The sequence below is a fragment of the Lithobates pipiens genome, unplaced genomic scaffold (genome assembly GCF_037356315.1).
Source record: "Lithobates pipiens isolate NorthernLeopardFrog02 unplaced genomic scaffold, aLitPip1_a1.2 Scaffold_8, whole genome shotgun sequence".
In the NCBI taxonomy this organism is placed as follows: domain Eukaryota; kingdom Metazoa; phylum Chordata; class Amphibia; order Anura; family Ranidae; genus Lithobates; species Lithobates pipiens.
This window is the reverse complement of record NW_027507903.1, coordinates 587,300,475-587,326,901: the sequence shown is the minus strand read 5'-3', so window position 1 is coordinate 587,326,901 and position 26,427 is coordinate 587,300,475. Positions and strand designations below refer to the sequence as shown.

Here is a 26,427-nt window from a genome sequence, read left to right as displayed (position 1 = left end):
AATGATATATTGCTCACGCATGCCATGGGCATATGTGAAATGACACCCCAAAATAAATTCTGCTGCTTCTCCTGAGTACGGGGATACCACATATGTGGGACTTTTTGGGAGCCTAGCCGCGTACGGGGCCCCGAAAACCAAGCACCGCCTTCAGGCTTTCTAAGGGCGTTACAGTTTTGAAGGCCATAAAATGCCAAGATGGCACAAACCCCCCCCAAATGACCCCATTTTGGAAAGTAGACACCCCTAAATTTAGGGGTACACTAGTGAGACTAGGTAATAAATGGCGGGTGCCCTGAAACTATAAAAAAATAACTAACCAACCAGCGTCACCTGTAACAGTTATATGGTGATCACTGGTGAAAGGGTTAACTAGGGGGCAATCAGGGGGCTTTATGCGGTAGTATATGGGGGTCCCTGGCGCTATAAAAAGCTGCGGCGAACCTAAATACCTACTTGCCTAACTAGCGTCACCTGTGACACTAATACAGCGATCAGAAAAACGATCGCTTATTAGGCTGGGTTCACACTGGAGCGATGCGGGAACGCCACGAATGCGCGGCGGGTTCCCGCATCGCATGCCTCCCGGCGGCAGTTCACACTGCCCTATGCGAACTGCTGGGAGTGTCAGTGAAATGTTACTGACACCCCCAGATCAGTTCGCATATCGCAGTGCGATCTGAAAACTCGGATCGCATGGTGTGAACACCCATGCGATCCGATTCTGCTGCGGGCCAAAAAAAGGGTCCCGTGCGAATTTGCGGCGGGTGCGGCGGGTGTGGCGGGTGCGGCGAATGGCTGAACTCGAATCGCACAGAGATCGGATGTGATTTGCACTGCAGTGCGGTGCGAATCACATCCGTTCTCAAACCGCTGCAATCTGAACCCAGCCTTAGTGACACTGGCGACGGGGGGTGATCACGGGGTTAAACCTTTATTGGGGGGGTTAGGGGGGTACCTTAGAACTAAAGGGGGCTAACCCTAACTGCCCTAACAGTTATTAGTCACAAATGACACCCGCCGGGTGATCAGGGGGTTAAACCTTTATTAGGTAATAAATGGCGGGTGCCCTGAAACTATAAAAAAATAACTAACCAACCAGCGTCACCTGTAACAGTTATATGGTGATCACTGGTGAAAGGGTTAACTAGGGGGCAATCAGGGGGCTTTATGCGGTAGTATATGGGGGTCCCTGGCGCTATAAAAAGCTGCGGCGAACCTAAATACCTACCTGCCTAACTAGCGTCACCTGTGACACTAATACGGCGATCAGAAAAATGATCGCTTATTAGGCTGGGTTCACACTGGAGCGATGCGGAAACGCCGCGAATCCGCGGCGGGTTCCCGCATCGCATGCCTCCCGGCGGCAGTTCACACTGCCCTATGCGAACTGCTGGGAGTGTCAGTGAAATGTTACTGACACCCCCAGATCAGTTCGCATATCGCAGTGCGATCTGCAAACTCGGATCGCATGGTGTGAACACCCATGCGATCCGATTCTGCTGCGGGCCAAAAAAAGGGTCCCGTGCGAATTTGCGGCGGGTGCGGCGGGTGTGGCGGGTGCGGCGGGTGCGGCGAATGGCTGAACTCGAATCGCACAGAGATCGGATGTGATTTGCACTGCAGTGCGGTGCGAATCACATTCGTTCTCATAAACCGCTGCAATGTGAACCCAGCCTTAGTGACACTGGCGACGGGGGGTGATCACGGGGTTAAACCTTTATTGGGGGGGTTAGGGGGGTACATTAGAACTAAAGGGGGCTAACTCTAACTGCCCTAACAGTTATTACAGTCACAAATGACACCAATGCAAAAAAAAAAAAAAAAAAAAAAAAAAATGACATTGGTGTCACTGTGACTGGGGGGCAGGGGTAATTGGGGGGGTGATCGGGGGGTAAAGGGGGGGTGTGAGTGTGCCTGGCATGTTCTACTGTGTGTGTAGAGTGTTGGTGCAACTCACCGATCCGCTCTCCTCCGTGTCGGAACGGAAAATACCGACACGGAGGAGAGAATACATCACTTCCTCTCCTGTGTTTACATTACAGGAGAGGAAGTGATGTCACGGGGGATTTCCATTCGTCGAGAGAGATCGCGAGGGGGTGGCCATGAATGAATGGCCGTCCCCTCATCCCTGATCTCTCCCGAACGAATGCCGACCGCCGCAGGCACCGGGGGGGGGCCCGATCGGGCCCCCCACCCGCGGGCAGGCATGGACTTATATATACGCCAATATGCCTGCCCGTGCCATTCTGCCGACGTATATCGTCGTGCGGCGGTCGGCAAGTGGTTAAGGTCCTGGAGTGGCCTAGCCAGTCTCCAGACCTTAATCCCATAGAAAATATGTGGAAGGAGCAGCCTTGAAACCTTAACGCTATACCAATAAAAACAGCGCTAGCAATAGTGACAAAATAAATATACACAAATACCCAACAAGTGAAGAATAACCTCATACCAGTGAACACAAAAAATTACTATCATCATAATTGTGCCCAAAATGTCATCATAAATGTGTCCAAAAAAAGATATAATGTATTCAAATAATGGTGCATACAAAAATATCTATTGATATAGTGTCAAACAAAAATTGCTATTGATATAGTGTCCAGCATACAATAACGTGCAAACAATGTGTCCCCTTCTTGGGCTGAACTCACCAAACAGGCAGGCGGAGCTGAATAGGCAGGCGCATAGGCTGATGGTATAGAGCAGGGGTGCCCAACCAGTGGCCCGGGGGCCACATGTGGCCCGCGGAGCCCTCTGATGTGGCCCGCGACCTCCTGCTCTGGGATGGTGGTTTGTCAAGCCCAGATCGCAGGTTGCCAACCCACCATCCCAGAGCATCAGTGTTGTGAATGAAGCCAGCGGTAGAGAAAGAAAGAAGCTGCAGAGCAGAGCTGCATAAGCTGATGCTTCCTGTATAGTGGCAGCTCCTGTCACAATTGATACCAAATGCACTCTGCCTGGGACAGCAACAGCCAGGGGAAAACTGAATGGAAGATTGATATTAAAGGTGTGTTTGTTACTGAAATCAGTGTATATATGGGCATATCTGTTCTTCAGTGGTTACTGCTGTTAAACTAATCCTGCACATGCGGGTTACCTGCACTAAGCCATAGACTTCTGTTATTACCTGTGGGTTTGGTGCGCTTTCAGAAAGTGCACTATAACATCAGGATATAATAGAAGTCTATGGAAAAGTGCAGCTAACCTGCAGGAAAGCCACAGGTGCACATGGCGCATCAGTGTGAAAGCAGCCTTAGGACCCAATCGGACCCTCCATTCACCTCTATGTCCATTTACCCCTGCTTACCTTCAATCTGATACGCAAAAAAAAAAGGAGGAAGGGGAACCGTCCCTTCCATCAGATTGAATTGGAGGGCCCATAGAGTAGCATGGGCTGTGTCCATATCCGTTCTGCATATGCAGCGTAGATACAGATCTGTCATCCGCCCATTACACTTATTTTGGCCCGCGACTGGTTACCAAGTTGCTTCAATGGCCCTCGCTCTTCAAAAGGTTGGGCACCCCTGGTATAGAGATAGTCCAAAAGGCAATAGGTACACATTGTTTACACGTTATTGTATGCTGGACACTATATCAATAGCAATTTTTGTATGCACCATTATTTGTATACATTATATATTTTTTGGACACATTTATGATGACATTTTGGGCACAATTATGATGATAGTCATTTTTTGTGGTCACTGAAATGAGTTTATGCTTAACTTTTTTGGGTATTTTCACTTGTTGGGTATTTTTATATATTTATTTTGTCACCATTGCTATCGCTGTTTTTATTGGTAAAGCATTTTTTGAAGTTTTACCACTTTTTTTTTTACAGCAGCTGCAAATTAGTTTTTTAATTTCACATTTTTCTTTTTGTTGTGCATATATTTTGTTTTGCTTATCACTCCAGCGCCGGTTTTTCTGTCTATATATTTGAAACCTTAATGACTTAGAGAGGATCTGCAAAGAGAAGTGGGACAAAATCCTTCCTGAGATGTTGAAAAGCTGGCTCTCACTGGTAAAATAAACCTATCATTTAAATGATAGACTGGTGATTTCTTTGTCAGTGGGCAAACGTACAAAATCAGCAGGGGGACCAAATACTTTTTGTCCCTCACTGTACGTCCCCTGACCCACCCATCCATGCTGAATGGGTTAAAAATACAGTGGTGTGAAAAAGTGTTTGCCCCCTTCCTCATTTCCTGTTCCTTTGCATGTTTGTCACACTTAAGTGTTTCGGAACATCAAACCAATTTAAACAATATTCAAGGACAACACAAGTAAACACAAAATGCAATTTGTAAATGAAGGTGTTTATTATTAAAGGTGAAAAAAAATCCAAACCATCATGGCCCTGTGTGAAAAAGTGATTGCCCCCTAAACCTAATAACTGGTTGGGCCACCCTTAGCAGCAACAACTGCAACCAAGCGTTTGCGATAACGTGCAATGAGGCTTTTACAGCGTCCTGGAGGAATTTTGGCCCACTCATCTTTGCAGAATTGTCCTAATTCAGTTACATTAGAGGGTTTTCGAGCATGAACGGCCTTTTTAAGGTCATACCACAACATCTCAATAGGATTCAGGTCAGGACTTTGGCTAGGCCACTCCAAAGTCTTCATTTTGTTTTTCTTCAGCCATTCGGTGGTGGACTTGCTGGTGTGTTTAGGATCATTGTCCTGCTGCAGAACCCAAGTTCGTTTCAGCTTGAGTACACGAACAGATGGTCGGACATTCTCCTTCAGGATCTCTTGGTAGACAACAGAATTCATAGTTCCTTTTATCACGGCAAGTCTTCCAGGTCCTGAAGCAGCAAAACAGCCCCAGACCATCACACTACCACCACCATATTTTACTGTTGGTATAATGTTCTTTTTATGAAATGCAGTGTTCCTTCTACGCCAGATATACTTGGACACACACCTTCCAAAGAGTTCCACTTTTGTCTCATCGGTCCACAGAATGTTGTCCCAAAAGTCTTGGGGATCATCAAGATGTGTTGTGGAGAAATTGAGACGAGCTTTGATGTTCTTTTTGCTCAGCAGTGGTTTTCTCCTTGGAACTCTGCCATGCAGGCCATTTTTGCCCAGTCTTTTCCTGATGGTGGAGGCATAAACGCTGACCTTAACTGAGGCAAGTGAGGCCTGCAGTTCCTTGGACGTTGTTGTGGGGTCTTTTGTGACCTCTTGGATGAGTCGTCGCTGCGCTCTTGGGGTAATTTTGGGCGGCCGGCCACTCCTGGGAAGGTTCACCACTGTTCCATGTCTTCGCCATTTGTGGATAATGGCTCTCACTGTGGTTCGCTGGATTCCCAAAGCTTTGGAAATGGCTTTATAACCCTTTCCAGACTGATAGATCTCAATTACTTTCTTTCTCAATTGTTCCTGAATTTCTTTGGGTCTCGGCATGATGTGTAGCTTTTAAGGATCTTCTGGTGGACCTTACTGTGTCAAGCAGCTCCTATTTAAGTGATGCCTTGATTGTGAACAGGTGTGGCAATAATCAGGCCTGGGTGTGGCTAGAGAAATTGAACTCAGGTGTGGACAACCACAGTTATAGTATGTTTTAACAAGGGGGGCAATCACTTTTTCACACAGGGCCATGATGGTTTGGATTTTTTTTCACCTTTAATAATAAACACCTTCATTTACAAATTGCATTTTGTGTTTACTTGTGTTGTCCTTGACTATTGTTTAAATTGGTTTGATGTTCCGAAACACTTAAGTGTGACAAACATGCAAAGGAACAGGAAATGAGGAAGGGGGCAAACACTTTTTCACACCACTGTATGGGTGAAACACTAAGGCTGGATTCACACCTATGCATTTTTTGTGCTTTTTGCATTTTGCAGATTTGCACTACAGTCCATTTAACATGGTTTCCTATGGAACACATTCTGTAGTGCAAATCTGCAAAATGCAAAAAGCACTAAAAATGCATAGGTGTGAATCCAGCCTTAGACTAGATTGTTTAATTTCTCTGCCGTGGAGATGCCCTGGCAAGAAGTTATGTGGTCCATGGCTGGACACTCTGATCTTATTGTGAGATTGTATACATTTGTATAATTCGTTATTTTCTGAATGGCTTACTGTTTTCTGTACAAGTGTTTTTGCTGAAAACATCTGTCTGTACGCTACACTGTGACCTGGGGCTGTTCTGGATTGGTAAGGTTTTATTGTTTTTTTTCTCAATAAAATCTTCTATTTCTGAATTTAAAAAAAAGAAAGAAAGGAAAAATGTCAAAGTTATCTTAGGATAATGTGTTAAAAATGCTCTTATCCTGTGATATGACTTTTTTCTTTCCACTCTTTCTTTTATGTGGATTTCACTCTAGAAGAAGTGATTCTGGCAGAAGATGACAGCGATGTTGAAAGACTTCCATACGATGGTAATTTTGATATGAATGGGAAATGCACCTAATTATAAATATTATATTATATTTAAATGTAGTATTTTAAAGAGTGCCTGTAAACGGTCATGTTTGGGGCTAAACCGCTATTGCAAATACTCATAAACCTCTACAAAAGGTGTCTACAGACATGGCTGGACCTGTTCAGGGCAAAGTTGAGTAGCCAAAACGAATATTCCTCCTCCATATAAGAAGAAATATTTACCTAATGTAAAAATGTATGTTTAAAAAAATATCTTTTATTAAAGTGGCCAGGTAGTGTATGCCCAGTTAGCTGCTGTCTAATGTCTTTTGTTAGCTGGGGAGCCGATCTTTGCAAATAGAAAATTGTTGTTTATAGGTCGCTTCCTTTGAAGGTCACTACTCAATCTATGCACCAATTAAACAGTAACAGTGGTGGATTTGTGGGTGACCAAAATAATTGCTTGGCCAGCACTACCAATTTACTAATATCCAATATTCTCTACAGGTGTAGGTAAAGCACTCTTGCTGTATTAGTCTCTGAGGTACTTCTCCAAACCTAAATAGCAGCAAAGGTCACGATAAGCCTTTGCCCAAAGTTTGATCTATGCAGTACAGGTAACTTAAATAATGGATCTTATCAGTTCACTAAAAACTAGCAACATTATTGTAGACCTACCCCCATAAGGACCACTGATTTTAACTGGTTCTTCCCCAATAAGTACAGAGACTGCCCGTCTACAAAAGCAACAGTCCATTCACATTGGCTTCAATAAGCAGTCTAGGGGAGTTGTAAAGTTTATTACTTGAAGAACATCAACTTTTTAAAGTTTATTACTTGAAGGATTTCAACAGGGAAAAGGTAACATTGGCTTGGGGTACATCAAAATGCTCAGTAGTTAGTAATTAGTGGACAGTCTCTCCTAGTAGTAGCAGTAGCTAGTGGTGAACAATCCAAGGCCTCACAGCTAAAGACCATGGGGCAAGTCTTTAAACATCTGGTTACCTTGTGCCTATGCACATCTACTGGTACCCAGTGCAGCTTCCAGCACAGGGTCACAGAGATCAATTTAAGGTCACTATTTCCAAGTCCCTAGGACAGCTGCCTCCAGATGGCACCTCTGAGGACCAGATCCCTTGTGGCATCAGCTCTGAGCAAAATCGATTCAAGCTCTCAGTCCTGGCACCTCTGAGGCCATGCAATGGTATTTAAAGACATTCTATTTTATTTGATCTTTCCAGACTGCTGAGCATTCATAATAGGATATCTTCCCATCTATCCATTCTATGAATGGCCTATGCAAATATACAACCACCAGCAGCTTACACTATATAATACACATACAACCTTCAACAGGATTTGTGAGAGCACTGTGGCAGGCTAGATGGGGAGAGCCATGCAGATGTGCTAACCTGCTCAGTGCCCTACTGCCCTGTCCTGCTACCTGCTAAATGACTAGCCTGCTCAGAGCCCAAAAGTTTAAACTTTGAGTTTTATTATATTCATATGATATTGTTGTCCAAATTTGCTAGTTGCTTGATAGCTGTTAACGGCACTACTATTGCCATTATATGCAGTGTTATATAGGAAACCAATTATTGGGGGGGGGGGGGGGGACACCATGTTTTACCGCACCAGATGACACCAACCCTAGTGATGCCATTGATCAAACAGTCTATGAAACCCTGAATAGGCCAGGACAAACAACTACTGCTCCCTTGACTACAGGCTACAGGAACCAAAGCTAAATTTGCCTAGCAACCTACGCTGGAAGGGTGCTACATCATCATAGTAGTAATGCTCTCACTACTATCTACCAAGAAGATAGGTTAACCAACTAATTTGGCCTATAGAATGGCTGTTTCCTCTGTAGGTGATACATTTTAAGGCAAATATTTGCATGTAACTTTTGTTCTATCATTTTCAGACTGAGGTCACTATACAAATGGAATGGTACAGGCCTGAGCTTGACTTCAGGAGCTGAAGGCAAAGATATGAGGACCAGAGGGTCCAGGATTTTAAGACCCCTTAAAGTGATTGTGAAGACTTGTTATTTTTCCTATAAAAATAACAAACATGTTATACTCACTTGCTCTGTTGCAGTGGATTTGCACAGAGCAACTCTGATCTTCCTCTTCTCAGGTCTCTCTCCAGTGCTTCTGGCCCCTCACTCCTGTTGAGTGCCCCGACAGCAAGCACCTTGCTATGGGGGCACTCGAGCCATGTGTCTGCTCAGACATGAAGCCCCGACCTGGCCCCGCCCCCTCTCTCTCCTGATGGGCTAGCTGACTTTGATTGACAGCAGCGGCAGCGCTGCTTTTTCTCAGCTAATCAAGCTGGAGAATCTCAGACGCCTGAGACACTCGTGGACAACGCTGGACAGAAAGGGACCTCAGGTAAGTATTAGGGGGGCTGAGGGAGGCTGCTGAACACAGAAGGCTTTTTATCTTAATGCATAGAGTGTATTAAGATACAAAAAAAATACTTTCTGCTTTTACAACTCCTTTAAAGTGGTTGTATACCCTTTTTAAAATTTTTACCTACAGATAAGCCTATAATAAAGCTTACCTGTAGGTAAAATGAATATCATATATTCACTTTGCATGCAGCCGCTGATGTCAGCGGCGCATGTGCTGTGAAGGTCCGGTGGATGCCGATGCCTCGTTCTAAGTTAAGTATTTCATAATGAGCTAGTATGCGGTGCATTCTAGCTCATTATGCCTTTGCCTTACAGTTTTTTTTTTGTTTTTTTCTGTGCGGGTATACAACCGCTTTAAATGCTCTGCATGGTACCTGAAAGTATGTGCAGCCATCCTTAGGTGTCTGCTTTCCCAGTCTTTAGTCATGATGTTATGTGACTGCAGCCAGTTCCATCTGAAACTGCACAGTAATGTCAGCAGATTATTATTTTAGACATCATAGGTAACATTGATTTATTGATGAATAGGTATTTCCCAAAGGGTAGGTGCTATTTAATCAAATACCGTAAGTCTGTCCAATGTCCCTCTAAAACCACCTTATTTTCACCAAACCACATCTCCTTTGCTAAGGGCCGGTTCACACTGCGGGCGATGCGAGGCGACACCGACTTGCCTCGCCGCGATTTGCAAATGACTTCTGTATAGAAGTCAATGCAAGTCGCCCCCCGAGGTCGCCCAGAAGTAGTACAGGAACCTTTTTTGTGAGTCGGAGCGACTCGAGTCGCTCCTCTCAGAACGGTTCCATTGTACAGAACGGGGGCGACTTGTCAGATTGCGGCGAGGCAAGTCGTGTCGCCTCGCATCGCCCGCAGTGTGAACCAGCCCTAAGGCTCACCCATTCCTCATTGTAAATATTGCTTTTTATGGCCAAATGTGATATATAAGGCCTTATTTGTAAGAATTGTGTGTTGCTGCCCATTGCAAAAGCAAGATTTTGTTTGTTATTGTTTTTGCTCTAAACAAATATTTTATCTGGAATTACATTGATTGGTGTTGGCAACACTTCCAGGGTTTTTGCTGTTTTTATTTTTATTTTTTTATAAATCTTTTTTTTTTGTACAGTGCAAATTTCAGCCACTCTATCCTTAAACAAATCCCTTCTTCTTATCTGTACAGGGGCCCTGCGAAGACCCACAATCAAGAAAAACAAACTGGAGCTGCTGAATGCTGATGAGGGAGAGGAGGTCATAGGAGATATCTCTTCAGTGGGTATGTATCTGTTCTCCAGCTCACTGCATCACTATGAGTTATTCAAACACTAAAGCCCCATACACTCTATCAGTTTTTCCTTCAGATTTACCAAAACCATATAATATGAGGTCAAACCTTAGGAGTTCCAATTTGTATGCAATCAGGCAGGCCCTTGCACTACATGGTTTTGGTAAACCTGAAGCAAAAAACTGATAGTGTGTATGGGGCTTTACAGCCTATGTATACTTACCAGTAGCTGCTGAATATACTGTACATAATACCTATATTCAAGTAGTCCTTTCATTTCCAAAGACATGCTGATAATCTTTTTTTCTTAAAAAAAGCTTGCTGTACCTTATAAAACTTGGTCAACTTCCCATTGGGGACAACCTGCATGGAGTTTGAATGCTGTTCACTCGTTTGTTGGGCTTCCTGATTCAAATCAAAAACATATTAGTGGACCCACTAGCTTCATTCTTAAGCAGTTTCCTCTGTATGTGCACTGCTTTGCTAGGAACATCCAATTAAAGTGATTTTAAAAAACCCCTCTCAAGCTATTTTCAAGATGGTATATGACTCCTACCAAAATTCACTCCTTTTACCCTGAAGCATCCCCTGACTGCTTTAGAGGATGCAAAGAACAAAGCACATATACACACATCTTTTGGAGCTGCAGCCATCTCAAACCCATCTGGCAAGCAGCTACTGCCAGATTGGAATTATCCTCCAAACACAAATTCTCCCTTACACCACAAATATGTATTTTATATGCCAATGCTCCAAACACTCCAATACACTGCACTAGACTACTTCATTCATTAATTAGCTCGATCCAATGGATGATAGCACTCAATTGGAGAACTAATTCTCTATCATGGCTGCAGGTTTTGAATCGGATGGAGATGCTTAAAATCTCAGAAAGGATCTATCACACTCCCCAAAGATCAAAGCGAAGAGTCTCGGGGTTATTTTAGATGCACAAATGTCAATGGATGCGCAAATAGGAGCAGTAGTCAGTGGATCTCACCATCTGCTGCGCATGCTTCACAGACTCATCCCTTTTATCCCAAAGAATGACAAAGCAGTGGTAGTTGGAACAATCATTAATTCACGACTGGACTACGCAAACTCGCTTTACATAGGATTACCACAATATCAACTTGTGCGATTACAACTGATCCAAAACACGGCGGCAAGGCTGATAACAGGAAAAAAACCCTGGGAATCCATCTCTCCTTCACTGAGGAGCTTACATTGGCTAACCGTAAAAAATCGGATCATGTTCAAGACCCTTTGCCTCACCCACAAATGCGTGCATAGAGAAGCTCCGCAATACCTAATGGAGAAAATAAATCATTACACACCAAACCGCAGTCTTCGATCAGCCAACAAAAACCTCCTCCTCGTGCCCAAAGCCCGGTATAAATCCAAGGGTGATCGGAGATTCGCTGTCCAAGGGCCTCGGCTATGGAATGCTCTACCAATCAACATCCGCCAGGAAGAAAATCACCTGGCTTTTAGGAAAAAACTCAAGACCTTCCTCTTTTAGCAGATGATCAAAGCTCGCCACAGCGCCTAGAGGCGATTCAGTTCACATTGTGCGCTATACAAGTATTTCATTCATTCATTCATTCACACTCTACATGATAGCATATATATCTTTAACAATAAATGGAAATACTGGTCCATACCCTAATTACGTATTATTAATCCACTTTAATATTTCCTATTGTGGGTTAACACAGGTATTCTGAACATCCTCTCTAGATATCTATCATCGATCCGCAAATCTCTCACCTGCATCACCATATCTACTTCATTTAAGAACTGTACCATTCGCTTTCCATTTAAATTCCAAACTGTACTGTTTTTTTTTTCTATGTTCATTTTGAAACTCTATATTTTGCATTATATTTGTATATTCTAACTGTCAAATAAAACTTTTGTAAACATAAAGTGATTTTAAAGTAATTATCATTTAAAAAAAAAAAAACAATACATAACAAACAATATCTGCTCTGTACAATGGTTTTGTACAGAGCAGCCCCAGTCCGTCTCTTCTTGGGCCCCCGTCAGCACTGTGGGCTCCTCCTCTTCTCTCTGTGTTGCCACAGGAAGTCACTCGTGGGTCTCGGCTCCGCCCCCTGCTCCCTCATCACTGGATTTGATTTACAGCAGCAGGAGCTAAAGGCCCTCACTGACTCCAGTGAAGAGATAGAGACAGAGAGCAGTGATGCTGCTCTCGGGCACAGTGCTGGATCGCAAATGGGCTCAGGTAAGTATTTGGGTGGGCAGAGGGGGAGCTGACAATAGAAGGTTTTTTTCCTTAATTCAGAGGGCGCATTAAGATAAAAAAAAAAAACTTTAGTCTTTACACTCACTTTAATACCTCCTTGTTGTAGAGGTTGATGTGGCTCTATGTACTAAAACCATGTGAATTTCAATGTTGATGATGCTGTAAAAATGAGTTTAAAAATAAAATAATTGTAGCAATTAGTAAAAACCATTATAAGCAAATTGTAAATTCAGTTGGGCACAGAGGCCCAGCCTTTAGATGTCTAATAGACAGATATTTAATTCTAGGAAAGTCAGGGCGTGCAACCATAAGTGCAGCTTAGGCAACCGCATTAGGGTGCCAGGATTGGGGTGGTGGGGGGGGGGGGTGCAATAAAATCTGATTTCCCAGATACTTGCAATGGATTCAGATATTCGCCATGCTGCAGACATGTGCTTTTAACAATCTGACTCTTGGCTTTCAATGTGGAAGTGATATAAGCAGCTGTGAAGCTGATGATCACTTCCTCGAGCACCGCAATGTTCCTTCCCCACCCCATGCGACTCCCGGCCATGTTCACCAGGCTCCGCTGTCTCACCTGTGGACCCGGTGCGGTCATGGCAGGTGTCGGTAGGAAGGGTGGTGGGAGCTCAAAGACTCATGGGCAGGAAAAGGAGTGTAGGACTAATAGACCCTGGATGTCTCATAAAGAGATCTTGCTTGTCACATATATGCTATCACATAATAGGGGCTATACGCTATTTTATCTTTGACCAGAAAATGGGGGGGGGGGTGCAGGGAGAGCAAAATGCACCTTCACCGTGAGGAAAGTGAATTGACTACCATGTCCTACAATATCAACTTATCTTAAAGTAGAGTGATGCTTTAAAGTGAACCTGAGTTTCCCTAATCCTGCGTACACACGACCGGACTTTCCGGCAGACTAGGTCCGACGGTCTTCCCAACTGACTTTCGGTGGAGTTCTGATGGACTTTCCACACGAACTGATTTAGCCCTTGTTCACACCGTCGGATTTTGTCCGTCGGATTTTGTCCGTCGGATCTTGTCCGAAACTGTTGCATACACACGGTCGGACAAAGTTGTCGGAAAATCCGATCTTTCAGAACGTGATGACGTAATTTCGTTACGATGGGAATACGTTCAGGCTAGTAGCCAATAGCTTTGATGTAGGAATTTGATCTGAGCATGCGTGGCACTTTGTCCGATCGGAATTCTCTACACATGATCGGAGTATGTCCCATCGGAGCATTTTGACGGAAAATATTTCCAGCAAGTTGGAAAATTTGGTCCGTCGGAATCTCCGTCCGTGTGTACAAGGGCTAAGTCTGTTTGAAAGTCTGTTTGTTTTGAACGTGATGACTCAAGACGGGACTAAAAAGGGAAATTCAATAGCCAGTAGCCAATAGCTTCCCTTGCGCCATATTTTGAAACATGTTCTATTTTTAGGTCCGTCTGATTTTTTTAAATGAAAAATGATCGGATTAGCCCACACATGATCGTATTGTCCGACAGACTGATTCCGTTGGACCTAGTCTGCCGGAAAGTCCGGTCGTGTGTATACGGCATTAAAAGTGCTTAGGCTACCAATGCAGCTGTAGTTTGGACACCTTATTCTACCAAGAAGCACTTGTATCAGTCTTCAAATAAATTAACATGTCCCTGTGTGGACCTTCCAATCCTAGACCTAGCTCTCTTTCTTTAGCCAAGTCCAGGATGTGGTCCACACCCTCCTGGTGCTTAATCCCACCAATTTTCATTCAATGTCAGTGTACAATAGAGGCTCTTGCATTTAAAAGATGAATGACAATGAAGGTGGTTGGAGCTAAATTTGGACTTGGAAAGAAGTTCTGGCTTTTTTTTTACAGCCTAGACTAAGTAGTCTGGGGTCCCCACAGTGAAACAGGAATTAATATGAAAAAAAAAACAGGTATTGAAAGTTTAGATCATTTTTAGGTCCCGTCAGGTTCACTTTAAGCCGATGGTTACAGTTATGAATTCCTTCACATTTTCTAAATGTCTTCTCTCTCTACCCACAGGCTCCCCTTTTGCCCGTGCCAGTATTAAAAGTGCCAAGTTGGAAAACGCTTCATACTTACACAAAAAGGAAAGGCGCCTACGTTTCTACATTCGACGTATGGTGAAGACTCAGGCTTTTTACTGGGTGGTTTTAGGCCTCGTAGCTCTAAACACGCTGTGCGTGGCGATTGTGCACTACGGCCAGCCTGAACAGCTAACTAATTTTCTCTGTGAGTTGATGCATTACTTCTTTGTCTTTGCTTTAAAAAACAACACAGTTTTCATTTTGGAGAACAGCTTTCAGTTTTTTTTTTTTTACAGACTTAAGACATTCCTTCCACTAATTGTTCATGCATGTTGTGTTCTGAACTGTATTTGCCAGTGAGGATGTTGGCATTATGGAAGCCATAAATGTGTGTATCTATTATCTGCACCCCTGCTGTTTAAGAACTTTAGAACCATATGTGTGCGCAGCCTATTGTATTAGGGTGTGCACCCCAAAGCTCAAACACACCTGTGTGTAATATATATATATATATATATATATATATATATATATATACATATACTGTGTGCATATATAAATCTATATCTATCTATCTATATATATATATATATATATATATATATATATATATATATATATATATATATATATATATATATATATACACACACGCATACTCTTATAAATATATAAAAACAGTAGGGCAGTGGACAGTGTCGGCAGTTTTTTATTTTTTTATTATTTGTTACAATTTTACTTTTATATTATTCTTTACAATTTTATTAGATTTATTTTATTTTTTTTACTATTTTTTTTTTTTTTTTAGGAGCCCAGTTTGGGAGCTTTGGTAAAATATCAGCAGGGGGAATCTGTGACCCAGGGGGGATTAGGGTGTGCTCAGGCACACCTGGCACACCCCCAGCGCACGCCTATTTTTAGAACTGGGATTGAGAGAAAGGGAAATGTTAATTGAAGGTGGTGGCAGGGAATGGAAAAGATGGAAGGGAATTACAACAGATCTAGGAATATACATATTTGTGAAGTTAATATAGTTCTTGCTTACCCCCCCTCCATAAAAACAAATTAACCTCACCCCCACCTCCCTATAGAGTATGTCCCAGTATTATTATTTAGTGGTGAAAAACATATTTTTTTATACTATGTGATATAATTTCCAGGTTTAGAAAATTCATGTAGGATCGGCTACTGAGAAAGTGGTTACCATTGATATGGGTGGCACAGTGGTGTAGTGGGTAGCACTCTTGCCTAGGAGTAAAAAAAAAAGAGTCGCTGGTTCAAATCCCAACCACGACACTACCTGCCTGGAGTTTGCATGTTCTGCCTGTGCCTGCGTAGGTTTTCTCTGGGTACTCCAGGTTCCTCCCACACCCCAAAGACATGCTGGTAGGTTAATTGGCTTCTGTCTAAATTGTCCCTAGTATATGAATGTGAGCTAGGGCAGTGATATTCAACCCTGTCCTCAGGGCCCACTAACAGGTCAGGTTTTATGTATTACCTTGGGGAGATGCAAACAATAACACTGTAATCACTCAGCAGCAAATCATATCACCTGTGATGTATTTCAGGTATCTTGCAAACCTGGCCTGTTAGTGGGCCCTGAGGGCAGGGTTGATGACCACCGAGTTAGGGCATAGCTCCCAACTGTCCCTGATTTGAAGCAATGCCCCTCTGTCCCCGATTTTCCCTCATTTTGGTCTGATCTATATAGTTGTATATAAACTTTTCATACATAAAAAAGTGTTTCATACATAAAAAAGTGTTTTATCTGATTTTCATCTGCAGTTCTAAATGACAAAAGCCAATATAAAGGACTAGTAGTGGTAAAAAAAGCACTTGTGGGTTTAACCAATTCTCCTTTAAGGGGACGTGACAGGGGGTGTGTCCTATGCCTGCATACTTTTACTGATAGATGTCCCTCATTCCCATCTCAAAAAGTTGGGAGGTATGTTAGGGACCTTAGACTGTAAGCTCCTTGAGGGTAGGGACTGATGTGAATGTATAATGTATATGTAAAGCGCTGCGTAAATTGACGGCGCTATATAAGCACCCTAAATAATAATAATAAATATTATAGGTACTCCCCCAGAGCTACATATCCCATGAGCCCATTCCCTACAAACAGACAGGCTCCTGGGAATCACAGCAGCAGCAACATTTTGCTGGGAAAGAAATGAATGTATGCATGAGGAATGGGACAGAGAAGAGGTAGGGTGGGGGATAGGTGGAGTTCTGTTGTCCAGCAGGCAGAGCTGGTTGGGTTTTCAGTTCAGCAGGCACAGCTCAAACGGGAAGTTAGGAGCACACTGGATTTCTGGCAGATCAGCAATTATGTTGCTGTACTTGCAGTGATTTTAAAGGGATAAAGATCTTCATGTATTACAGCGATTTACAGAAAAGTTTTTTTTTTATTTAAACTTTCGCCCTGACACACAATATGAATAACTGCGTTCAAGTGTCCGAAAGAGAAGTGTCTGTGTCACTCACACCAACCAACTTCCTTTATTTTCTTATTTATCATGACAGACAAAATCGGCCTGCTTGCTATTAATAATACAGACAAATACTTTCCTTTCAATTGTAAACAGTAAATGTGTAAATCGCAGAGGTGGAAATATTTGATCATTTTTTTTTCTCTATTCTTACAGACTATGCAGAATTCATTTTCCTTGGGCTCTTTATGTCCGAAATGTTTATAAAAATGTACGGTCTTGGAACCAGGCCTTATTTTCATTCATCGTTTAACTGCTTTGACTGTGCCGTAAGTATGAGTTTATTAAAACATAAATGGATAAGTAATGGGACATATATTTTGTTCTTGTAGCAAGAAGTTGATTCTGCAGTTGTGAGACTACTGTCACTTCATTTAATTCTATGTGAACAATTATTCTAGTTAGATAAACTTCCTAAACCCATATGTGTGTATTTTTTTTTTTTTTATAAAAAAAACTTAAATGACACAGGCAGGGAAGGGGTTGAACACTAGGGGGCGATCAAGGTGTTAAGTGTGTCCTAGGAAGTGATTCTAACTGTGGGGGGGGGGGGGGGCTACTACTCACATGACAGCGATCACTGCTCCTGATAACAGGGAGCCGTGATCTCTGTCATGTCACTACGCAAAACGGGGAAATGCCTTGTGTACAAAGGCATCTCCCCGTTCTTCTGCTCCGTGACACGATCTTGGGCACTTGGTAGACATCAAGTCCACGGGACCCACGGTCCTGAAGCGCACGGCAGGTGGGCACGTGTGCGCCCACAATGCCGCGTCTTAAAGGGGACGTACCCGTACGCCCTTTTGCCCACCCGTGCCATTCTGCCGACGTATATTGGCGTCCGGTGGTTGGAAGGGTTTAAGTAGTAACTCCACTTTTGTTGAGAAAATAACTCTCCCCTTTGCGTGATCTATGTACATTGCAGGGAATTTAACAAACTTTGTTGCCGATTCCTACTTTTCGTAAGGCTCATGTACACTGCTGCTATTTAACTCACGTTTTTGCGAGTTTAGATGTTTTTTTCTGCCCTTAAAATCCCCCAATGTTATCCTATGTGTCCATTGCGTTAAGGAGAGGCAATTGTGACCACAACAAACACAGAACACAAACTCACATAAACTCACCTAAATGCTAGGTGCGTTCATCACTTCAGCATTTATTTATTTTAATAGCCAATATAAATTAAAATGCTGGCCAATTAAATGCCAAAACTCTGATAAACTGTTTTGAAGCAAAAAAAAAGAGCTTAGGTGAGTTTACAGCGCCTTGAAAAAGTATTTATACCCTTTGAATTTTTCCACATTTTGTTATGTTACAACCAAGAATGTAAATGTGTTTTATTGGAATTTTATATGATAGACCAACACAAAGTGGCACATAATTGTGAAGTGGAAGGAAAATGACAAATGGTTTTATAATCTTTTTATAAATAAATACCTGAAAAAGTGTGGTGTGCATTTGTATTCAGCCCTCCTTTACTTCGATACCCCAACTAAAATCTAGTGTAACCATTTGCCTTCAGAAGTCACTTAATTAGTAAATAGAGCCCACCTGTGTGTGTGTAATTTAATCTCAGTATAAATACAGCTGTTCTGTGAAGCACTCAGAGGTTTGTTAGAGAACCTTAGTGAACAAACAGCATTATAAAGGCCAAGGAACACACCAGACAGGTCAGGGATAAATTTGTAGAGAAGTAGGCCTAGGTTATAAAAAAAATATCCCAAGCTTTGAAAATCTCATAGTGTACTGTTCAATCCATTATCTGAAAATGGAAAGAGTATGGTACAACTGCAAACCTACCAAGACATGGCCGTCCACCTAAACTGACAGGTTGGGCAAGGAGAGCATTAATCGGAGAAGCAGCCAAGAAGCCCATGGTAACTCTGGAGGATCTGCAGAGATCCACAGCTCAGGTGGGAGAATCTGTCCACAGGACAACTATTATTCGTGCCCTCCACAAATCTGGCCTTTATGGAAGAGTGGCAAGAAGAAAGCCATTGTTGGAAGAAAGCCATAAGAAGTCTCATTTGCAGTTTGCGAGATCCGTGGAAGAATGTGCTCTGGCCGTATGAGACAAAAAATTAACTTTTTGGCCTATGAACAAAACGTTATGTGTGGTGGAAAACTAACACTGCTCATCTCCCTGACACACCATCCCCAACATGAAACCTGGTGGTGGCAGCATCATGTTGTGGGGATGCTTTTATTCAGCAGGGACAGGGAAGCTGGTCAGAGTTGATGGGAAGATGGATGGAGCCAAATACAAGGCAGTCTTAGAAGAAAACCTGTTAGAGTCTGCAAAAGACTTGAGACTGGGGTGGAGGTTCACCTTCCAGCAGGACAACAACCCTAAACATACAGCCAGAGCTACAATGGAATGGTTTAGATCAAAGCATATTCATGTGTTAGAATGGCCCAGTCAAAGTCCAGACCTAAATCCAATTGAGAATCTGTTGCAAGCCTTGAAAATTGCTGTTCACAGACGCTCTCCATCCAGTCTGACAGAGCTTGAGCTATTTCGCAAAGAAGAATGGGTAAAAATGTCACTCTCTAGATGTGCAAAGCTGGTAGAGACATCCCCAAAAAGACTTGCAGCTGTAATTGAAGTGAAAGGAGGTTCTACAAAGTATTGACTCAGGGTGGCTCAATACAAATTTACCCCACACGTTTCACATATTTATTTGTAAAATATTTGAAAACCATTTATCATTTTCCTTCCAATTTACAATTATGTGCCACTTTGTGTTGGTCTATCATATAAAATCCCAGTAAAATACATTTACGTTTTTGGTTGTAACATGACAAAATGTGGAAAATGTCAAGGGGTATGAATACTTTTTCGAGGCACTGCATAACGCTGATTTTCTCCTGTCAGGATAAACAGCATTTACAAGAAACCAGTGTGCATGAGGCCTTATTCTGAAGAAATATATATTTGTTTATCTGTGTCCATGAGCAAAGTGAATATGAATGGGAGTGATTTTAAAATTATCAATCAGCTGCTGCATCTGCAGGGTTCTAATGAGGAAAGTGATAGGGTCCAAATCCCTTTACATGTGATTTTCATTTGGGAGTATCTCACCAAAAATTACATTTGGGACGGGATTCTCAAGATCTGACTTGTATCGTAGTGCACTGCAGACTTCTGGGTCACTAAATCACTAAGCCAATCACACAAACGGGAAATTACATTTATGTACCATCTGTACCATTCTGTACATCATCTGTGTACAGAACACCTCCAAGCTGCCATACTGCATTGCATTTTACTTAAAAATACAGAGCTGTAGATTGAAAAGGAAAGGACATTTTTAGTTACATTGAATTACAATATGACATGTGTAGCAATTTTATATACTATATTATATATTTGTTGCTACTTTTTCTTTTGCGAAAGTGGAGTTACATCTTAAGGACCACTGTCATAATACATTTTGTATTCTGATAAATGCTGCTAATACATAATAATGATAATAAAAAATAAAAATGCAGGAGGTGCCTAAACATTATACAGAACCAGTTAAAGCGATAGTAAATTGTGAACATGACCCATAGCAAAATGTTTGTAAAGGCAGAAGGTTTCAATGCATTGAAATAAAAAGATAAAAAGCCTTCTGTGTGCAGCAGCCCTCCTTAGCTCCCCTAATACTCACCTGTAGGGATGAGCCCACGGTTCGAGTCAAATGTAAGTACAGCAGAATCTTCGGTATCGGGCACTGCCAGGGGTGTTTGAATATCTGGTCCCATGCTGTGTGCTGTGGGCCGCAATTTTGACTAGACAGTCGTACAACTGTGGATCCGACTTTTCCCTGCGACTTGAAGTCCGACATTTAATCCGACTTCAATGAACAGGGATCTGACAATAACAGGCACTGTCTGGTATGAATCTTTAGGGGGAACTCCACGCACAATGTAAAAAAAAAAAAACGCCATGGGTTCCCCCTCCAAGAGCATACCAGGCCCTTCGGTCTGGCATGGATTTTTAGGGGAACTCTCACGCTGGAAAAACTGCATGGGCCCCCCCAAAATCCATACCAGACCCTTATCTGTGCACACAGCCCGGCAGGTCAGGAAAGGGATGAGTGAACGCCCTCCCCCCCAAACCATGCCAGGCCACATGCCCTCAACACGGGGGGGGGGGGGGGGGGTGCATTGGGGCAGCCAGCCCAAAGCACCTTGTCTCCATGTTGATGAGGACAAGGGCCTCTTCCCGACAGCCCTGACTGTTGGTTGTCGGGGTCTGCGGGCGGGGAGCTTATCGGAATCTGGAAGCCCCCTTTAACAAGGGGGGCCCCCAGATCCCAGCCCCCCACCCTATGTGAATGAGTACGGGGTACATTGTAACCCTACCCATTCACCTAAAAAAAGTGTAAAAATAAAATCCATGCCAGGCCGTAAGGCCTGGTATGCTCTTAGAGGGGGAACCCATGCCATTTATTTTTAATTTGGCGTGGAGTTCCCCTTCAGTTAAGACTGCGATCCAACTTTGATCCGACTTCAGTGATATTCAATGGGCTGAAGTAGGATCAAAGTTGGACCAAAGTAGTGCAGGGACTTTGAAGTCGGCACGACTTGAAGTCGTCCTAATATGAATGGTTGTCATTGGAAATGATGGGGAACGACTTGTCATGCGACTTTGCAGTCCCAAATCATAACAAGTGTGAAAGGGGCCTCACACAGAATCATGTTACTTTATATAATCAGGGAACTGCTGCATGCGGGATGCATTGTTTTCTTGGAGAAGGTTGCTATTGTAGGATACAGGATAAGCCTGTTAATAGTGGCCTGCAGGTAAGTTCCATGATGAATGCTGCTGTCAGTATTCATTCACACTTCGCTCAGTGTTACAACAGGACATGAAACATATCCATGAAATATCCACAAGTAAAGTGTCAGTGAACATGGACATCTGTATCTTCCAACTGCATCTTTATTGTGGACATTCTACTACAAGCAGTGAAATAGTTCTTGTATACCATACCATATACCAGTGATGGCGAACCTTTTTGAGCCCGAGTGCCCAAACTGCAAACCAAAACGACTTATTTTTTTCAAAGTGCCAACACTGCAATTAAACCTGACTAACGAGGTTTTAGTTTAGAAAAAATAATTTGTACAGTCGTTTCACAATGACACTAATAATGACCCCCCCCTTTTTTTTTTAGCAGTGCCGCTCTAAGAGTTGTAAGTTAGTTAAAAAAGGCTTTATTCAGTTTATGGGCAGGGTATTGCATAGTATGGGCCGAGTACTACAGAGTATTGCCTAGTATGGGCAGAGTACTACAGAGTATTGCATAGTATAGGCAGAGTACTACAGAGTATTGCATAGTATGGGCAGAGTACTACAGAGTATTGCATAGGATGGGCAGAGTACTACAGGCTATTGCATAGTATGGACAGAGTACTACAGAGTATTGCATAGGATGGGCAGAGTATGGGCAGGGTACTGCAGAGTATTGCATAGTATTGGCAGAGTATGGGCAGGGCACTGCAGAGTATTGCATAGTATGGGCAGGGTATTGCATAGTATTGCATAGTATGGGCAGGGTACTGCAGAGTATTGCATAGTATGGGCAGGGTACTGCAGAGTATTGCATAGTATGGGCAGGGTACTGCAGAGTATTGGATAGTATGGACAGAGTATGGACATAGCATTGCATCTCTCTCCCTCTTCCCCTCTTCCCTCAGACTGTAGGGTGTGCGGGAGCAAGATTCTGGAAAAGGGCGTCCATGGACGCCCTCCCAGAATAACCCAACCATGCTGTAGCCATCTTTTGGCTATGGCCCCATCGGCAATTGGTTATAAAACTCACATTTGAGTTGTTGAAATCGGTGTGGGGTCAGGCTCCAGTCGCTCCGGTGGTGTCCGTGTGTCAGGAGATTTCCCATGCAACAGGTGCGTCAGATGTTTGAGAACGGGGGGCGTGGCTTCAGCGTTCGGAGCATGCACCATGCCCACTCGGACACGTCACCGCTATCCCAAGAGGACTGTGGGAGATGTAGTTCACGGGAGTGGACGATTTAACGATGACAGTGTAATTGTCACGGCGTGCCCACAGAGACGGCTCGGCGTGCCGGCAGCAGCACGCGTGCCACGCGTTCGCCATCACTGCCATATACCATTTTTCTTATTGCTTTCATGCACTGTGCCCAGGTATGCTAAAAGCAGCACAGCCTGCACTATAAATAAACATCATGACCTATCCTATGGATTCTATGTGCACCACAGAGACACCTTGCAGATCACTGTTGTTGTGAATTGGTCTTCTCTGTATATACATGCAAGGTGGATTTGATTTAAATCACTAGTAAAAAGGCTTGATTTAAATCAACATTTTTAAAGAGCAGCTTTCATCTCTGTCCTTCAGCGGCTCCTCCTCTGACCCGCTGTTGACTCACAAACCGTCCCATTCACTTTAATGGGATGGCTGGTGATACGGCAGTGACACAACAAGTTGAGGGACGTGGCGGCAGCAGGTGAGTGGATGCCCGCTAACAGGCGCTGCCATGATGGATCTGAAATGACAGGTGCTCTTTAAAAGTAAGGACTTATTCTTGCTGGCAGTTAGAATCTTTAATATTTGCAAACAAAATGAAGGTTTCCTATTTATAATAATAAGCTGTCACGTTAGTAAAACAGTGATATCAGAACTGATTCAGTCATACAGTTTGTAGTGTACATAGATTTGCAAAACAATGGGATAAAGGAATATTCCCGAACTTTGTTTTATCTCATGGTTACCATGAAATTGTGTGAATGCATCAATGCAGTGCATGTTATCTCAGTTTGCAGAGCTTGGATTCATTGAAAGAGTTTACCCAAAAAATTAAATATTGCACAATATACAGCCTCATGCTACATAACTAAGCTTCATTTCATGCTGAATAATCTAAATGATTAATGTATCTTAAATTGAAAACTATCTTTAGATTTTTATGCTCCAATTGCATTTTATTAAAACAAATTAAATTAAAAAAAAATCATTGATTTTTATCCATCGTGTATACATGTGCTTTCCACAAATATATTCTTGTCTTTATCCTGTCCAGGTTATCACTGGGAGCATATTTGAGGTTATTTGGGCAATGGTGAAGCCTGGAACCTCTTTTGGGATCAGCGTCTTAAGAGCCCTCCGCTTGCTGCGCATTTTCAAGGTTACAAAGTAAGTGACCGGGACTTTAGAGATTTCCCATTCTTCTCAGTCTAACAATTGGCATGTTGGTGATTTTTTTATTTATTTTTTAACTCGTGGCTAGGTTTATACCATTTTTTTGAATCCACTTCAGCTTCAGAAGATTTCACCTCCTTCACGACCAGGCCATTGTTTGCTATTTGGCACTGCACTATTTTAACTGGCGATTGCTTGGTCATGCAACACTGTACACAAACAAAGTTTATATCATGTTTTTTTTTTTCACATAAATAGAGCTTTCGTTTAGTGGTATTTGATCACCTCTGGATTTTTTGTATTTTTTGTGATATAAATAAAAAAAAGACCAAAAATTTTGAAAAAAAACCCCAATATTTTATATTTTCTACTATAAGACATATGCCATTAAAAAAATGTTAAAACAAATAAAATGTCTTCATAAATTTTGACCAAAATGTATTCTGCTACATGTTTTTGATTAAACTAAATCCCAATAATTGTATATTGATTGGTTTGCGTGAAGGTCATGGCACATACAAATTATAATTTTTTTTATACTACTAATGGCGGCAATAATTGCCTTATAATGGGACTGCGATAGTGTGGCAGGCAATCAGACACTAACTGACGCTGGCGGGGGGACTGACTAACTGCCACTGACATTAATAAAGTGATCAGTGCTGAAAATATTCTCCGCCACTGTACTACTTTGCCTACAACAACCTACAATGGCTGCTCGCTAAGCGGATATTCATTTATTTATGAAAGATTTATATTGCTTCAGCGATTTATAGAAAATTTATGTTGCTTACGTTGTCTGAAATTGAGGGCTGTGTTTGTTGAGCCGTGTTTTTCTGCACACCGCCATATACTGTATATGTGGTGTGAACGGGGGGCACAAAGGCAACAATTGTTTTCTACATGCCCTCTTCACCCCCTACACGTGCAGCTCAACAAACATGGTGTGAACAAGTCCTGACTCCTCGGCTTGAGAGTCAGCTGAAGCCTGTCAGTTGATTGCTCCAGCCTGATCTGATACAGACTTCATGTGCTCTGTTTTGGCATGCCATTAAAAATGCATGACACAGCAATATACTATTGTGTGTATCTCAGCTTGAAGCTAGCCTTTTAAACCTCAACCTAATTCACACGCATAACTCTTAAAGTGGTTGTACACCTCAGACATGAAATATGTCTTCATTAAAAGCTAAGAAAAACAATTTCCCTGGGCATACAAATGTAGCAAGGTCTCAGGCCTCCTTCGATCTAATGAGAACCTCCAGGGCCAGAGATAGCTGCCATCCTTCTGTATATGATGGGTTGTGAAGCATAGTGGGTGTAATGCAAGGTAGATTCATCTTCATCTGAAGACACTTCTTGAACGCAAAGAGATTTTTATTTCTCTTAAGAGAACTTTGGGAGAGAGGGTTAGGGCCAGGATACCCTTAGGTAGTTGCAATGTCAATTGGTAGACTCAGACTCCGAGACTTCAACATCCGCTGAGCTCCTCCAATCTTCACTCTAGTATATTCCTCAAGCATCACCCCCACTTCTCTGTTGGGTCCCTAACTTGGCACTCCAGATACTTCTCAAGCTTCACCCCACTGGCCTGCTCGGCACCTGGCTTGACACACAAAGCTGCTCTGCAAGCATCACCTCCACTGGCTGGGTCCATGGCTTGATACCCGCTGAAGTTTCCAGATTCTTCACCATCCCCGGTTGGTGAGAATACTGCTCTGGTACTTGCTTCAGCTACTCATGGTGGTCCCTGGTAATAAGGTGGTTGGTCCCTTAGTGACGACAGCTTTGACAGCTTCTCCTCTACCTCCGACGTCGACAGGTTCTCCTGCTGGCAGAACCGGCACTTCTGGTTGGACTGCAAGCTGCAGTTCCAACCCTGCTCTTGCATCTGGATAGGCCCAGCAACCCAGGCAATACAACACACGTCCACAAAGACAGCCGTCTAGGTGGCACAGAACCCTGGTCACCTGACTTCACCCGAATATATAGGTTCTCCCAGTAGGCCAAGGGATTTAAGAAAACCCCTGCCCATTGGCTGGGATACCCCATATACCCATAATCTGACCTTGCATTGAATTTTTCTCATATGTAATGCACCAGGTACCCAGCCACCTTGCGGCAAAAGAGAGGAGTGCAGCAATTACAGTCTTATGCCGCGTACACATGACCGGACTTTTCGTCAGCAAAGGCCCGATGGAACAAATCCGTCGGACAATTCGATCATGTGTGGGCTCCATCGGACCTTTGCTGTCCAAAAATCTGACGGACTTTAGAAATAGAACATGTTTCCATTTTTTTCGCCGGACCTCCGCCGGACCCCCACCGGACCCAGTTCCTATGGAGAAATCCACTCATGTGTATGCTAGTCCGACGGACA

General features: G+C 42.9%; 1 protein-coding gene across 8 annotated transcripts in view; it reads left to right on the top strand.

Annotated features, from left to right (window-relative positions):
• Nucleotides 1-26,427, top strand: part of CACNA1A (calcium voltage-gated channel subunit alpha1 A) — a 407,588-nt gene that overhangs the window by 140,022 nt on the left and 241,139 nt on the right. For all 8 annotated transcript variants that reach the window (XM_077470422.1, XM_077470419.1, XM_077470424.1 and 5 more), the window contains exons 8-12: nt 6,345-6,395; nt 9,975-10,067; nt 14,382-14,591; nt 17,035-17,147; nt 23,929-24,041. In XM_077470422.1, coding sequence (XP_077326548.1) covers nt 6,345-6,395; nt 9,975-10,067; nt 14,382-14,591; nt 17,035-17,147; nt 23,929-24,041 — 580 coding nt within the window. The remainder of the gene's footprint in view (nt 1-6,344; nt 6,396-9,974; nt 10,068-14,381; nt 14,592-17,034; nt 17,148-23,928; nt 24,042-26,427) is intronic.